General features: G+C 38.1%; 1 protein-coding gene across 1 annotated transcript in view; it reads left to right on the forward strand.

The window, feature by feature from the left end:
* The window catches only part of CAMSAP2 (calmodulin regulated spectrin associated protein family member 2), a 170,043-nt gene that overhangs the window by 53,287 nt on the left and 100,635 nt on the right, over positions 1–16,121 (forward strand). The window contains exon 2 of the mRNA XM_044674426.1: positions 220–479. Coding sequence (XP_044530361.1) covers positions 220–479 — 260 coding nt within the window. The remainder of the gene's footprint in view (positions 1–219; positions 480–16,121) is intronic.

Consider the following 16,121-nt stretch of genomic DNA (forward strand, 5'->3'; position numbering starts at 1 on the left):
GTAGTCAGGGATGACAGAGGCTGAAGAAAAGATCCAGCATGATTCTTTGTGGGAGGTGACTTCAGAGCTTAATGGCAGAAACTCTTACAAGTCTCTTAGTGGTGACTCTTCACAGGTTTCACAGGTTCTTTATAACTTGTAATCAGTAGCGCCACTAAGCATACAATTGTGTATTTGTTTAATTAAAATCCATTAAGGAAAGTTCTTTGTTCTCTTTAGAAAATGTGCCAGAGGAACTTCGAGAGCCCTTTTACACAGATCAATATGATCAGGAGCACATCAAGCCCCCTGTTGTGAATTTGCTACTATCAGCAGAACTGTATTGTCGTGCTGGGAGTCTTATTCTCAAGAGTGATGCTGCAAAACCACTTTTGGGCCATGATGCTGTGATCCAGGCCTTAGCACAGAAGGGCCTCTATGTTACTGACCAAGAGAAATTGGTAACCGAGCGAGATCTACACAAAAAACCCATACAAATGGTGAGTGTTTTAAACGATTGATTACCTCACATTTATTTAATATGTATTTTTTTCAACACAAAAGCATAAATTTAATCACTAAATTTTTTATCAAATTGAGCACTAATCACTTTTGTCTAGCCTTTTTTCCTTTGGTAATCATTCATTCCTTATCTTTATTATAATTGAAGATGTAGCTTTTATAAGATAACATCTTTTAGAATATGTGAAACAGTTATAGCTTCTTTCCACTTAAAACTGAGTAAACCCTATCCAAATTTAAAACCTTTTTCCAGGGCATTTTCTTAGATATAGGAGGATTAGAAGAAAGTCCTAGAGCTTGGAACAGATGACTAGTAAAAATCCTTTTTTTAACTCAGAATTTTTAGACCTCTGACTTGCCTATAATGTAAAGGAATAGTGAATGGAAGAACTTGGGATTAGAATCCAAGATTTCTGACTCTTAATACTCTGGATTGTTTTATAATTTTTAATGTAAATGTAATTTTTTTACCAATTGTGCTTCCAAAGTTATATGATTCCTTCTTATCTCTCCCTACTCCTGGAGCTGGCAAGCAGTTCAGTCCAGGTTATACATGTATTATCATGCAGTTGTTTTATAATTTTAAAAGACTCAAAGAATTATTACTGTACAGAAAATCTAGATTAAATCAATCTGTAAACATTTACTATGGTCCTATAATGTTACATCAAAAAGAGGCAAAAGAATGTATCATGTCCAGTAAGAAACATTTTTGGTCCTCTTGCTTGTCGATGCTCTCCTCCTCCTTAGTTGTCCTGGTATCTAGTTACATAGACATTCCTCCTACTAGAATGTAAGCCCTGTTAAGAAGGTAGGCACTTCTTTTATTTTTCCTTTATATTCTGGAAATAGGTCTTGATCAATGACACATGTAAAACCCAATGGAATTGCTCGTTGGCTATGGGAGGAGGGGAGGGAAAGAACCTGACTCATGGAACCATGGGGAAATATTCCAAATTAATTAATCAAAAAAGTTTCAGATAAAACTATTTTTCTTTACAAAAAAAAAAGAGGCAAAAGACAGTCTGCCCTCAAGGAACTTACAATTGGGGGGGGGGGGGGGAGGAACAACATCCAAAACACACGAAATATGTAACTGTCTAAATAGGGTAATACAGATGACACACAACCAGGACACACTCACACACCCCATGTGACAGGATTTCACAGAATAACGGGACCTCTCACAAGGGATGTGGGTCTTAGGTAAAACCACTCTAATTGGCAAGATGACAGTTGACAGTTCACTGGTCATCAACCAGCTGGGGAAAACACAAGGATTGGATGCTAGCTCTCTATGGGTCCTTATTGGGGTTTGAGGAAGACAATAGGAAGTAAAATAAAAGTTTATTAAGAGGTTTAGGGTTGGAGAAATGGGGAAAAGGTCACACTACAGTAGACTAACTATGGACAGACTTCAGGGACTGGAAATGGGTCAAAATCTACACTAAACTAACAACACAGACAATCAGGCCCAGCTTTTGGAGGTTAGTAGGGGATATGATGGTCTCACAGCTGGGTTCGCTTTAGCTTCACCAATGTTCACAGCTTTCCAGCATCCTCAGCAGTTAATCCACAGAAGGTAAAGATAGGGAGCTGAACTAGCCTAGTATGTCCACCACCCAAGTCTGGTCTTGTTCAACCTAAATTTCCATGGGTAGATGTTTCTTCTGGAAGACAAATCCACTTTTCCTGGGCTCTTCACTGGGACAGATAGATAAACCAGCCTCTAACTGCCTCAGCTACAACAAAGTCACTCCAGAAAAAAACTCCTTTCTCACCATTTCATGGTTGGAACCCTCCAGCCTTGCCTGGTTAAGTCTGGCTGTTATCTTACCCTAAATGTCTAAATCTTAACTTATAAATTTTCCTATTACAATACACATATATATACAAAGCAAGCTATATATAGGATAAAGAGGAAATAATTACCAGAAGAAAAGCACTGTAATTAAAATGAATTGAGGAAGATTTCCTATAGAAGGTGGCATTTTAGTTGGGTCTTAAAGGGAGCAGGGAGGTCAGTAGAGCAGAGAGGGAATATGTTCTAGGCATGAGGGACAGCCAGAGAGAATGTACAGATACAAGGGAATGGAGTATTTTGTTTGTAGAACAGCCAGGAGATCAGTGTTGGTGTGTCAAAGAATATGTGTTGGGGAATAAAGTGTAAAAAGAATGGAAAAAATAGGAGGCAAGTAGGTTATAAAGGGCTTTGGATGCCAAACAGAGTATTTTGTATTTGTATAGAGTTCTTTGACTAAGGTCAGGGGGCAGTGATATGATCAGACCTGCACTTTAGGACCATTACTTTGGTGGCTAAATGGAAGAGTGGGGAAGAGACTTCACACAGTCTGACTCATCGACAGTTTACTGCAGTAGTCCAGTCATGAGATGATGAGGGCCTACTCTGAGTGATGATGGCGATGTCAGAGGAAAGAGGCATAATAGATATTAGATAGTACATAAATGTTGCAAGGTGAAATTGACAGAATTTGGCAACAGATTGGATTTTAGGGGAAGGGAGGAAATAGTGAGGAATCTAAGATGATTCTTATGTCATGAGCCCAGGGAGTTAGGAGGATGGTTTTGCCCTCTACAGTAATGGGCAAATTAGGAAGGGTAGAAAAACTTTGTGGGAAAGATCATGAGTTTTGTTTGGGACATGTTGAGTTTAAAACGTTTTTTTGAACATCAAGTTTGTGATGTCTAATAGGCAGTTGGAGATGCAAGATTGGAGCAGAGATTAGGGCCATATAAGAAGATCTGAGAATCATTAGCAAAGAGATAATAATTAGATCCAAGAGAACTAATGAAATCACCAATTGAAGTAGTATGGGGAAGAAGAAAAGGGGGCCCGGGAACAAAACTCTGAGGGACACCTACTGCTAGAGAAAATGATCTGGAATATGCTCCAGAAGAGACTAAAAGAAGTATTATGACTGGAGGAAAACAGAAAGAGTGATGTTCCAAAAACCTAGAGAGAGGAGATTGTCAAGAAGGGGGTGATTAGTAGTTTCAGAGACTGCCAAGAGAGGTTAAAAGGCAATTGGATCTGTCAATTAAGAGATCATTTGTAGCTTTGGAGGGAGAGAACAGGTTTGATTGATGAGGTTGGAGGCTAGATTGTAAGGGATTAAAATGATGTTGAGAAGAGAGAAAGTGGAGATACCTATTGTAGAGAGTTTTGTAATATGGATACTATTAGGAGCAGCCAAGGGGCCTAGGCATATGTTGATGATGGAATATGAAAGGGAAGGAGTCCCAAACCATGTGAGTTAGTTAACCTCCCACAGCAGCAGGGTCAGGTCACCTTTAAGCCCAAGATTCTCTGCCACCAGCCCAGGGCTTGGAACCAATCCAGCCAAGACAGTTAGAATTGTTTCCAGGAAGCAGATCGAAACTTCCTGAAAACTCAAATTGAAGATGGATAAACTGGCTTGGAAAGGCTTGCTCAACTAAACTTGAAATGCGATCTGACTGCTATTAATTAGATGGTTAATGGTAGGGTAAGCAAGGCTCCCAGAATGTTTAGGCTTAAGGTTAACCAGGGTTTATTTGTAATTAAACACAGGCAAGGTAAGGGTAGGGTAGGTAGGTGGGTAAAGGAAACCCTAAGATCTTGCCTAATTGCTGATGTTAATTAATCTTGAAGCATTAGTTGAAGGTACAGAGTATGAGAAAGCCTTGAAGGCAAATCCCAATTCTTGCTTGTTGCTGAGCCCAGGGACTGGTAAGCCCCTGGGTCAGTTGCTGCTGTTCTTGGTTGTAGTTGTTTCTCACTAGCTGATATGTAAAGATGTTGTCTATGCCAATGCCAAGGAAGTATTGAATTGGCTGTCAGTGGAATTAGTCCCTATCTGCCTAAAAGAAACTCTTTCCCAAACCACCCTGGGGCCCCAAACCCTCCTTTCCTCCCTAACCCTCTAGGTAAGTCAGAGAAGTGAAGTTCCCAGGGGTTTGAGGACCCCCTTTTATACCCTGTCCTTAACTGACACCCTGGCATACAGCCTGGGTGCTCTGCCAGGTTCTGTGTTCCAAAGTGGCAACTGCCAACTTGCACCCCCAGAAACATGGCTACTCATTTCTGAATCTTACAGTTTTCAAGGAGTGTAGCCAGAAAGGGCAGAAGAAAGATAGGCTAAGGATGTGTAAGAGGGAGAATTTTGGTATTTATAGATATACCTTTAAGGTGTAGCCGCCAGGAATCAATAATTCAGATTGATCCCATAATTAAAATAGACCCTGGGTTTAAGGTAGTTTATTTACAATTAGGAAGGTAGAAGGTAGGGAAATAAAAAAGAGGGAGAGGACTTCTGGTTAAGATGGCAGCAGAGTAAGGAGCAGCTGCTCGATCTCTCCTAACCGAAGCATACAGGAATCCTCAAGGGGACATAAAAACAAATCCAGATGAATGAAGGGACCCCACAACAGGGCGCGGCATTGAAGGTACGCGGAATCGGGGCATTTCCACACTATAAAGGGGTGAAAAAGCTCTCACTAAAACGTGGGAGGAAGAAGCCCCTCCCGCACCCCCCACACCACGCACAGTGCCAAGGCCAGCCCACAAGAGTTAAAGCAGATTTGAGGCACCCATTAAGTCACTGGCAGCTCCACGGCTTATTCCGAAGAGCAGCAAGACTTAGGACCCCAAGAGGCTAAAGAATGAGCATGGACTTTCCTGAGCGCCTGCACCAGTGAAGGCATTGCCCCAGGTGTGGACAAGGATCTCCAGCACAGGCTCGGACCTCGAGACAGGAGCTCGGCTATGGAAGCAGCCCCTGAGACTGCTGAAAGAGCCTTGGGCAGAGGGGCAGACCAAAGATGACCAGGAGGCTTGACCCCAAGAACAATGAGACCTGAGACCTGAGAAGCCTAGAAAGCGCAGACAGACCCTGAGTGTGAAGACAAAGCTGAGAAGACGTGCTAACAACAATGGCAAGCCAAAATCGAGAACCCCAGAAGAGAAAGATTATCAAGAACTGTAATACTCGACAACTTTTACACAGAGAAAATCCAGACAACAGAGGAGAACAAACAAGAAATCATATCCAAACCTTCCCAAAACAATGAAAACTGGTCACAAGCTACTGAAGAGTTCAAATCTGAGATGATGAGAAAGATGGAAGAGATCTGGTAAGAAAATAACAGTTTAAAAGGCTGGAAAATTGGAAAGTGAGGCTGAGAAATCAAATGAACTGATAAGCAAATTGAACACCAGAAATGACCAAATTGAAAAGGAAAACCAAAAGATTATAGCCAAAAACCAGTCCCTAAAGGCTAGAATTGAGCAGTTAGAAGCCAATGACCTCTCAAGTCATCAAGAACAAATAAAACAAAGTCAAAAGACAGATAAAATAGAAGGAAACATGAAATAGCTCAATGAGAAAGTGACAGACCAAGAAAACTGGTCTAGAAGAGACAATTTGAGAATCATTGGTCTTCCAGGAAAAGCAGAAATTAATAGAAACTTGGACTCCATACTAAAAGAAATTATTCAGCAAAATTTCCCTGAAGTTCTACAAAAGGGCAATATAGACATTGAAAGGATCCATAGATCACCCTCTACACTAGACCCAGAAAGGACAACACCCGGGTATATAATAGGCAAATTCAAGAGCTTCCAAGTAAAAGAAAAAATCTTACAAGAAACCAGAAAGAGACAATTCAAATATCAAGGAGCACCAATCAGGATCACACAGGATCTGGCAGCCTCTACGCTAAAAGACCGCAAGGCTTGGAATATGATATTCAGAAAGGCAAGAGAGCTGGGCCTTCAACCACAGATCAAAACTGACTATATACTTCCAGGGGAAAGTATGGGCATCCAACAAAATTGAAGATTTCCAAGTATTTGCACAGAAGAGACCAGGACTAAATGGAAAGTTTGATATCCAACCACAAAAATCAAGAGAAACATGAAAAGGTAAATAAGAAACAGAGGGGAAAGAAAGAAAACTCATAATTTTTTAAATTTGACTCTTTAAGGACTTCAATAAGATCTAATTATTTGTTTTCCTATGTGGAGAAATGCTATGTATAATTCTCTGTAGTGAACTCTTCACTATTATAGTATTCACTATTATAGCAATCAGAAGAATAGTTCATAGGGAGAGGGTGGAATACTAAATGGTCTAAGATGACATGGGGGTGGGTGGGAAAAAGGGGAGTGAATAGTAGGGGACACCAAGAAAAACTTGAGTGCATAAGAAAAATAGGATATTCTCTTACACACAAAGAGGGCATGGGAAGAGGAGGGGACAAATACTATTATAAGAAGGAGAGGAAGAGAGCATTAAGAGGTAATATTTAAACCTTACTCTCAGTGTAATCAACCTGGAGAGGGAAGAGTAGCAACATTATCCATTGGGATAAAAAACTCTATCTAACCCTACTGAGAAAGTCAGAAGGGATAAATAGAATACTAGCAAAGAGACTCCAGCAAGTAATTAAGAAGATCATCCACCATGATCAGGTGGGATTTATACCAGGAATGCAAGGATGGTTCAACATTAGGAAAACCATCCACATAATTGACCATATCAGCAGTCTAACAAACAAAAATCACATGATTATCTCAATAGATGCTGAAAAAGCCTTTGACAAAATACAGCATCCATTCCTATTGAAAACACTGAAAAGTATAGGAATAGAAGGACCTTTCCTAAAAATAATAAACAGTATATACCTAAAACCATCAACAAGCATCATATGCAATGGGAATAAATTAGAAGCCTTCCCAATAAGATCAGGTGTGAAACAAGGATGTCCATTATCTCCTCTACTATTTAACATTGTACTAGAAACACTAGCAGTAGCAATTAGCGAAGAAAAAGAAATTGAGGGTATCAAAATAGGCAATGAGGAGACTAAGCTATCACTCTTTGCAGATGATATGATGGTCTACTTAAAAAATCCTAGAGAATCAACTAAGAAGCTTGTAGAAATAGTCAACAACTTTAGCAAAGTTGCAGGATACAAAATAAATGCACATAAATCATCAGCATTTCTATATATTTCCAACACATTAGAGCAGCAAGAGGTAGAAAGAGAAACACCATTTAAAATCACCCTAGACAATATAAAATACTTGGGAATCTATCTACCAAAACAAACACAGTGTTAACTTAGAAAAAACGCAGAACTATTAAATAGTCATAAAACCACTCTTTAATCAAGGGAAAGGGGGATGAGGGCTACTTGGCCTCTTATGCAGAGCTGCGCCTTGTGCAGAGTCTAAAGGAACACTGCTTCGCTCTGCTCCCTGATCCCCCTAGTGCCACCGAGCTAGATGAAGACTCCCAGAAACAAAGGAAATTGGGGAACTTATATACCATTTGGGAAGATCCAGGGGCTGGGAGAGATGATTGACATTATACTGACAGGATACAATCTAGCTAGAGAAAGGGATCATAGCTAGAGGCTAGGGTGTAGGGGAAGGGGCTGCTTACACAATGGATACTAAAGAATGGTCCCTGCCCTGGTAGTCTTCCTGGGAAGGGTCTTTGATACAATGGGAAAGACTACCTAGGACAAAAGGGTATTTAGCATTTACCCTGGGGTCCATTATTCAGTCTGCAACTGCTAGCCTGAGATATTCCCTTCAGGGTGGATTCTCTGGGGAACAGGGAACAAGCACAAGCTTTGGGGGTCTTCAACCTACAAACTATTTCTAAACTTGGGGTTAATCATACCTCACTAAGCTACAAGTTTGGGAACTCTAGATTCCATGTTGACAACAGCAATTATACGAAAACAACTACAAAACTCTTTCCAAAGAAATAAAACTGAATCTAAACTATTGGAAAGCCATTGATTGTTCATGGGTAGGATGAGCTAACATAATAAAAATGACCATTCTACCCAAATTAATTTACCTTTTTAGAGCCATACCTATCAAATTACCAAAAAACTTCTTTACTGAATTAGGAAAAACTATAACAAATTTCATTTGGAATAACAAAAGATCAAGAATATCAAGGGAAATAATGAAGAAAAATGCGAAGGAAGGGGGCCTATTAGTACCAGATATTAAACTCTACTATAAAGCAGCAGTCATCAAAACAATATGGTACTGGCTAAGAGACAGAAGGGAGGATCAGTGGAATAGACTTGTGGTAAATTACATCAGCGAGACAGTGTATGATAAGCCCAAAGAGCCCAACTTTTGGGACATGAATCCACTATTTGACAAAAACTGCTGGGAAATTTGGAAAACAATATGGGAGAGATTAGGTCTAGATCAACATCTCACACCCTACACCAAGATAAATTCAGAATGGGTGAATGACTTGAATATAAAGAGGGAAACTATAAATAAGTTAAGTGAACACAAAATAGTATACCTGTCAGATCTCTGGGAAAGGAAAAATTTTAAAACCAAACAAGAGCTAGAGAAAATTACAAAATGTAAATTAAATGGTTTTGATTATATCAAGCTAAAAAGCTTTTGTACACACAAAAACAATGTAGTCAAAATCAGAAGGGAAACAACAAATTGGGAAAAAATCTTTATAACAAAAAACTCTGACGGGGTCTAATTACTCAAATATACAAGGAGTTAAATCAATTGTATAAAAAATCAAGCCATTCCCCAATTGATAAATGGGCAAGGGACATGAATAGGCAATTTTCAGGTAAATAAATTAAAAGTATCAATAAGCACATGAGAAAGTGTTCTACATCTCTAATAATTAGAGAAATGCGAATCAAAACAACTCTGAGGTATTACCTCACACCTAGCAGATTGGCTAAAATGAAAGAAGGGGAGAGTAATGAATGCTGGAGGGGATGTGGCAAAATTGGGACATTGATGCATTGCTGGTGGAGTTGTGAACTGATCCAACCATTCTGGCTGGCAATTAGGAACTATGCTAAAAGGGCTATAAAAGAATGCCTGCCCTTTGATCCAGCCATACCATTGCTGGATTTGTACCCGAAAGACATCATAAACAAACAGACTTGTAGGAAAATATTTATAGCTGTGCTTTTTGTGGTGGCAAAGAACTGGAAAAGGAAGGAGGGTATGTCCTTCAATTGGGGAATGTCTGGACAAACTGTGGTATATGCTGGTGATGGAATACTATTGTGCTAAAAGGAATAATAAACTAGAGGAGTTCCAGGTGAACTGGAAAGACCTCCATGAACTGATGCAGAGTGAAAGGAGCAGAGCCAGAAGAACATTGTACACAGAGACTGATATACTGTGGTAAAATCAAATGTAATGGACTTCTGTACCAGCAGCAATGCAATGACACAGGACAGCTCTGAGGGATTTATGGTAAAGAACGCTACCCACATTCAGAGGAAGGACTGCAGGAGAGGAAACATATAAGAAAAACAACTGCTTGAACGCATGGGTTGAGGTGGACATGATTGGGTATGTAGACTCTAAACTACCACCCCAATCCAACTATCAACAAATTTGGAAATAGGTCTTGATCAATGACACATGTTAAAACCAGTGGAAATGTATGTCTGCCATGGGTGGGGGGAGAGAGGGGGATGAAGGGGAAAGTAGGAGCATGAATCATGTAACCATGTTAAAAATGAATATTAATAAACTTTCCAAAAAAAAAAAAGAGGGAGAGGCTAGTCCAGGCCTGCAGAGCCCTGGAAGGAAAGAAAAGGTTAAAAGGCTAATTAAACTAAATACACACCAGAAGGCCTTAGCAATCAGAGAGGCTAGAAGCCTACTTAAGGTAGAGTCTGGAAAACGCCAAGGTAGGCCAAGGAAGTCAGCTTAACTTACCCATGTGACAATTCAGAGTGGAAGCAGCCTGAGGTCTCAGCTGAGAACCTTCAGCACCAAGTTCAAAGCGGGAACTGCCCCAACAGGACGTAAGCAACATAACTTGAAGAGATAGTGTCTCTGGTCACTTCCTGTGGGTCCATCTCTAATTTAAGTGGAAAAATGGCAGCCTCTACACTGATTTGGACTGCCCAAAGGGCAGTCTTTTGTTCTTGATTTGTTACTTATTGTCATGTGTGGGTAACATCTCCCCTCCCCACTAAGGGAGGTGGGGATGACATAATCTAGATGCCTAGGGTTTTAACTATGAATGGGCTAGTGCTAATTCCATTTACACAGATGGTAGGATCCAATTTTTTAGAAGATGAAGGAAATGTGCGTGTTTGAGGTAGTAGAGGAGCAAGCAGGTAATTGACAAGAAGATATTGAAAATAATAAGAGGGAAACATCTTTTTTGGGAGGTTCAGATGAAATGAGATCACTTGTACTGGCAGAGGAAGGATTAACATTGGTTAGAAGTTATTTTTGTGACACACGGGTGAAGGAGGAGATAGTGACCAGTTTATGTCAATCTTTCTTTGCTTATCTGAATTCATCTTAATTGTTATTCTTGTAATGCAGTGTTATATTGTGTTTGTATGCTATGCAGGTTTGCATCCTCAGAATCTTTTTAACTTCTTGGCTCCTCCTCACTCCACATATCCAGTCATCTTCCTGTTTTTGTGGATTCTGCCTCCATATCTTTAGTATCTGTTCCCTAAGTCAAACTTTTATCACCTGTATATTGCAAGAGCTTTGTTTTTGTTCCTCAATCAGATGGCCTTCCATCTCCTGATTCCATCTTACCTCTATCTTCTCATTTCCCTAGCCTTCTTAAAGATTCAATATAAATTCTTCTTTCTGTAAGAGAATTTTCTCATGTTTCACTGACCTGCTGGTACCTTCTTTCTGAAATTACTATCCATTTGCACCATATTTTTCTTGGATGTAAATACTTATTTGTAGATTGTCTCCCTCTTTAGAATGTGAATTTCTTGAGAGGACAAAAAGCCTATCTTTGTATTCTCAGCCTTTAGCACAAAATCCAGCAAGTGGCAATTGCTTATATAAATGTTTGTAATAAGAAAGCTTGTTTACTGGCTTGATTCCAGTCAATTTTCTACTCCGCTACCCAAGTAATTTTTTTCTTTTTTTTTTTTTTAAAAAGACTTCTTTCTGTCTTAGAAACAATACTAAGTATTAGTTCTAAGGCAGAAATGTGTTAAGGGTAGGCACTTAGGGTTAAATGATTTGCCCAGAGTCACACAGTGAGGAAGTATTTGAAGTCAAATTCAAACTCAAAGCCTTGCAACTCCAGGCCCAGCACTCTATCTAGTGAGATACCTAGCTGCCTTCGAAAGTGGTTTTCCCTAAAGAACCTGTTGATATCACTCCCCTGCTCCTTAAATTCTAGGGATTGCTTCAAGAATCATGTACAGTCTCCTGATATAATGTGTGCTTCTTAGGGCAAGGGCTGTTTTTACCTTTTTTTTTTTTTTTTTAATAGTGCTTAGCACAATGTCTACCACAAAGTGAGCATTTAACAAATGCTTGGTGACTGATTAACTGATTGAGTATTAAATAGAAGCCATTCTAATGCTCATATTTCATGATATTAAAGTTTGTTTTTCAACATTTTATATATGCTAGGTTATCATTAATCAGGTTTGAAAAAGTATTTACTATAAAATACCCTAAACTATTTTTTAAAGTTACATTTTCTCCATGTGTTTAGATAATTATGAATCACTTCTAACATTTAGAAAAAGTTCTGGTGAGATTTATCTTTTTGTATTTTGTGACTTGATCTAGACTGGTTATTTTAGTATAAAATTGAAGTTTCATATTTAGTCTAACAAAAGTTAAACAAGATTTGTGCCAACTGTTTTTCTTTTTAAATTATTTTTCATGTAAAGCCTAAATAGAAAAAATTCTCACTCAATTATTATTAAGAATTATATTAATTCTCAGAATCCTGCAAAGGTTTCTTAGTAAAACACACGGTAGTATGAAAGAGAATGATTGTATCTGTTCTAAAAAGCAAAGTAGATGAAAAAATCCTATGACAAGCTGCTTATTGAATTAGTACATTGGTATGTATACCTTGAAAAAGTAATGCAGGTAGATAATGAATTGGGTCCAGTATTAAGCAGTAGAAGATCAGACTAGATCCCACTTGGGAAATTACAGTACTTTTCTTGATTTTAAACTCTACTCCTATCTCTTAAATAATACTTTTTTCTTCATGATGCTTTATAAACTGTAAATCATGGAACTTCATCAATGAAGCATAATTAAAGTTAAACAGAACCAAGAGAAAAATGGAAAGAAGCTTTATGGGCATAAATATGAAGATTAAAAACAAAAATAGACACTATTGGTGATATATACCATTGGCGAATAAAGTGAACCAGTCATATATCACAAATGAAAGGCAGATTATTCTTAAGATCTTTTAAGGGATCAACAGCAACAGATTTGTAAAAGCATCTTACCCACACTGTCTTTTGCTCTTCATCCCAACTCTCTGACATAAGTAACACAGATAAGGTTATTTCCCTATTATAGAAGAAGGAAAAGTCTCAGACTATTGAAGTGACTTTTACCCACAGTCTTATGCTTACCAGGTACAGAATGGAGACTCATATAATTTAGATTCACCTGATTAGAATTTAAAAACCCTCTAATGGAATGACTTGAATCTCATTGGGAGAGTCATAGAAAGATATAAGCAAGAATCATACAGAACAATATTAAGACTTGAAGGGATTACAGTCTGGATTTGTGGTAGAAAGACTGCACATAAATATTAATTAAATCAGACAGAAAAGGATGTTTTGTGTGACTGCAACATTAGATAGAATATGTCTCATAGTATGGAAGCTCTTCTATTAACTTAGAATTTCATCAGTTCTTCCATAAATTTTAATGTAGTTTTTCTATACACAGTAGCCAGAAGATACTGTACAGAATTAATATTATACCATTTCCATTTGTGACATCAGTTGAAGTTTTACAAATAGGAATTCGTCTACATTTTTCAAATTCTTTAGTCTGAAGTGCTGTTCAAATTAGAAACTAATATATGTAATAATTTTAAAAAACCCATTGAACTTTAAACAAAAAATAAAAAATCATTATCTGCCAAATGCAGAAATTCTCTTAAGAGGCATACTAACATTGGAACTGTAAGATAAATGAATTAGCCATTTGTTAATCTTTAAATATAGACATAAAGTTAGACTAAATATTCAATGTGAATATTCAAACTATGACATTTAAGGTTCCCATGTATGGTGACCTTTAGCTTCACCATCTTCTTTTGCTTAAACAAATAAATATTCACACATGTGCACATATATACACATTGACATATATACATGTGCATGTATATATGTATATACACACATAAATATAAACATATTTATTTATTTGTTTATTGATTCTCCCTTGTGAGCTGAGCTGAAGGGTAATCAGCTGAACTTGCTCTAACGACAGTTATAGGTAGATCCAGTCATTTTAAAGTAGTATACTAAATTGTTAATTGTTAAAAGCTGCTAGAAGTTTTATTTTCTCTGGCTTAAAGGGATAATATTAATTTATAAATCTACTATATTCTCATTAAAACTTAAATTATTAAAGGGTGCTCTCTTATTTTGTCAAAATCCTTATTTTAACCTTTACATTTAATTGGCAACCACGTAGGGACTCAAACCCATAACCTTATCATTTTCCTTACTTTTTACTGAAACTATCCCTAAGTCAAGTTCCTAGCAGTTAATTCTGTTACAGCTGTTAATCCTTTATGTTAAACAGCCCCATCTACTGACAGAAAGTAGAACTACACACAGAATTAATGATTAGATTAACTATGATTCTAAGCCAGTCTAGTTCAAATAGTGATGCTGTTTCTTGTCTATCTAAAATGACTCATTGTCCAACAGAATATTATGCAGTAGCTCTATATAGCACTATTCCTATCTGTACTTATACTGATAGGAGGCCTTGCATTTTGCCTATTCCTCCTGAGGAAGAAACAGAATAATAGTTTGTTTGACCTCAAAGCTGAATTAAAAGCTCACCTTGAAGAAAAATTAGAAAATAACTTGAGTGACCTTGAAAAGAAGCTGGAGGAGAGTCTGGGGTCTTGAGGAGAATTCAAGGCTTATATAAAAAGCATTGAGAAAAGCTTGAAAAATCCCCAGAGTAAGAAGAAAGATTTATATCCCAATACTCCCTCATCATTAGAGCTGACTCCTGCTCCATGTATTTCACTCATACTCAAACCACCTCAACTCCTTGTCGTGTTCTATCTATCTCTTAAAATCTACCCAAACTCTTCCCACTTGACCTATTTCCCTGCCTTTACCCATTACCTGCTCTAGGGCAACTCAAACACAAAGCCAAGAGGCAGAAATAAAAAATAATTCAGTTGCAGGCCTATTCCCCTTAAAAGAAGTACCCACCTTTAATAAGAGCAGAGATGTAGTTTTGCCAAGGCATCATACACCAATTCACACCCTTCTCCCCACCCAAGATATTGAGAGATTCAAGCAAAATATTCCTTCTTTTGAAGGATTGATCTAGTTGTGATTATTAAAAAGCTAGAGAGCAGTTTTCACACACATGTTCCCGGATTTATTGATATTGAAAATTTGCTTTGACCTTTTTTGACAGAAAGAGAGAAAAATAAAATCGTCTCTCTTGTCAGTCAGACTCGGGGAAGGAGAGCAGTTCATTGGCCTCCGCATGACCAAAAGTGGAACCCCATCAATGAACAAGATTACACAAGACTGTGCCAGGCTAGAGAGGCATTGGGAGCAATGGGAGCTTGCTCTGAGAGGCCTGGGTACATTGACAAAATTTGAAAATCTTAAAACAAAAACCTGATGAAAATCCATCCCGGGGGCAGCTGGGTAGCTTAGTGGATTGAGAGCCAGGCCTAGAGATAGGAGGTCCTAGGTTCAAATCCGGCCTCAGACACTTCCCAGCTTTGTGACCCTGGGCAAGTCACTTGACCCCCATTGCCCACCCTTACCACTCTTCCACCAAGGAGTCAATACACAGAAGTTAAGGGTTAAAAAAAAATCCATCCCAATTTATGGATAGATTTATTGAGCTGGGAGGTAGATATATAGACTTGGATCTTGCCAGAGAAAGGGATGCCAGACAAATAAGGAGACAGTTTGTGAAAAACTATTGTAAAGTGGTAAAAAATTATTTTAAGACCAATTGTTCAAATTGGGCTAGCATGGACCTTGAAGAATTGAGGAGAGTAGCAGTTTTTGTATTTAACAACCATGAAAAGAAAAATGAGGAGAACAGTGACGTAATAGAGACATTAAGGAGCGAAATTAAAAGTTTAAAGGAGGAAATTGAAAGAGAAAAAGCAAATCAAGCAGTGGCCATAGCCTCTTTGCAAGAATACACAAGGGTAGCTCAGTGGATTGAGAGTCAGGCCTAGAGATGGGAGGTCCTAGGTTCAAATCCAGCCTTAGACACTTCCCAGCTGTGTGACCCTGGGCAAGTCACTTGACCCACATTGCCCACCCTTACCACCCTTCCACCTAGGAGCCAATACACAGAAGTTAAGGGTTTAAAATGAAATGAAAAAAAAAAAAAAAGAATACACAAATCAGACACCAATGTGTTACTTCTGTGGGAAAAGGGGTCATGTAATGTTAAAATTGTAGAAACTGGAACCAAGTTCTCAATAACATATATTTTAGAAATAATGAGAACTCTAGGAATAACAACTTTAGAAATAATAACAATAGAAACATATTTAGAAATACTAATCCAAATGAGGCAAATGGTAATTTACAACAGTATA

The sequence above is a fragment of the Gracilinanus agilis genome, chromosome 4, assembly GCF_016433145.1.
Source record: "Gracilinanus agilis isolate LMUSP501 chromosome 4, AgileGrace, whole genome shotgun sequence".
In the NCBI taxonomy this organism is placed as follows: Eukaryota; Metazoa; Chordata; class Mammalia; order Didelphimorphia; family Didelphidae; genus Gracilinanus; species Gracilinanus agilis.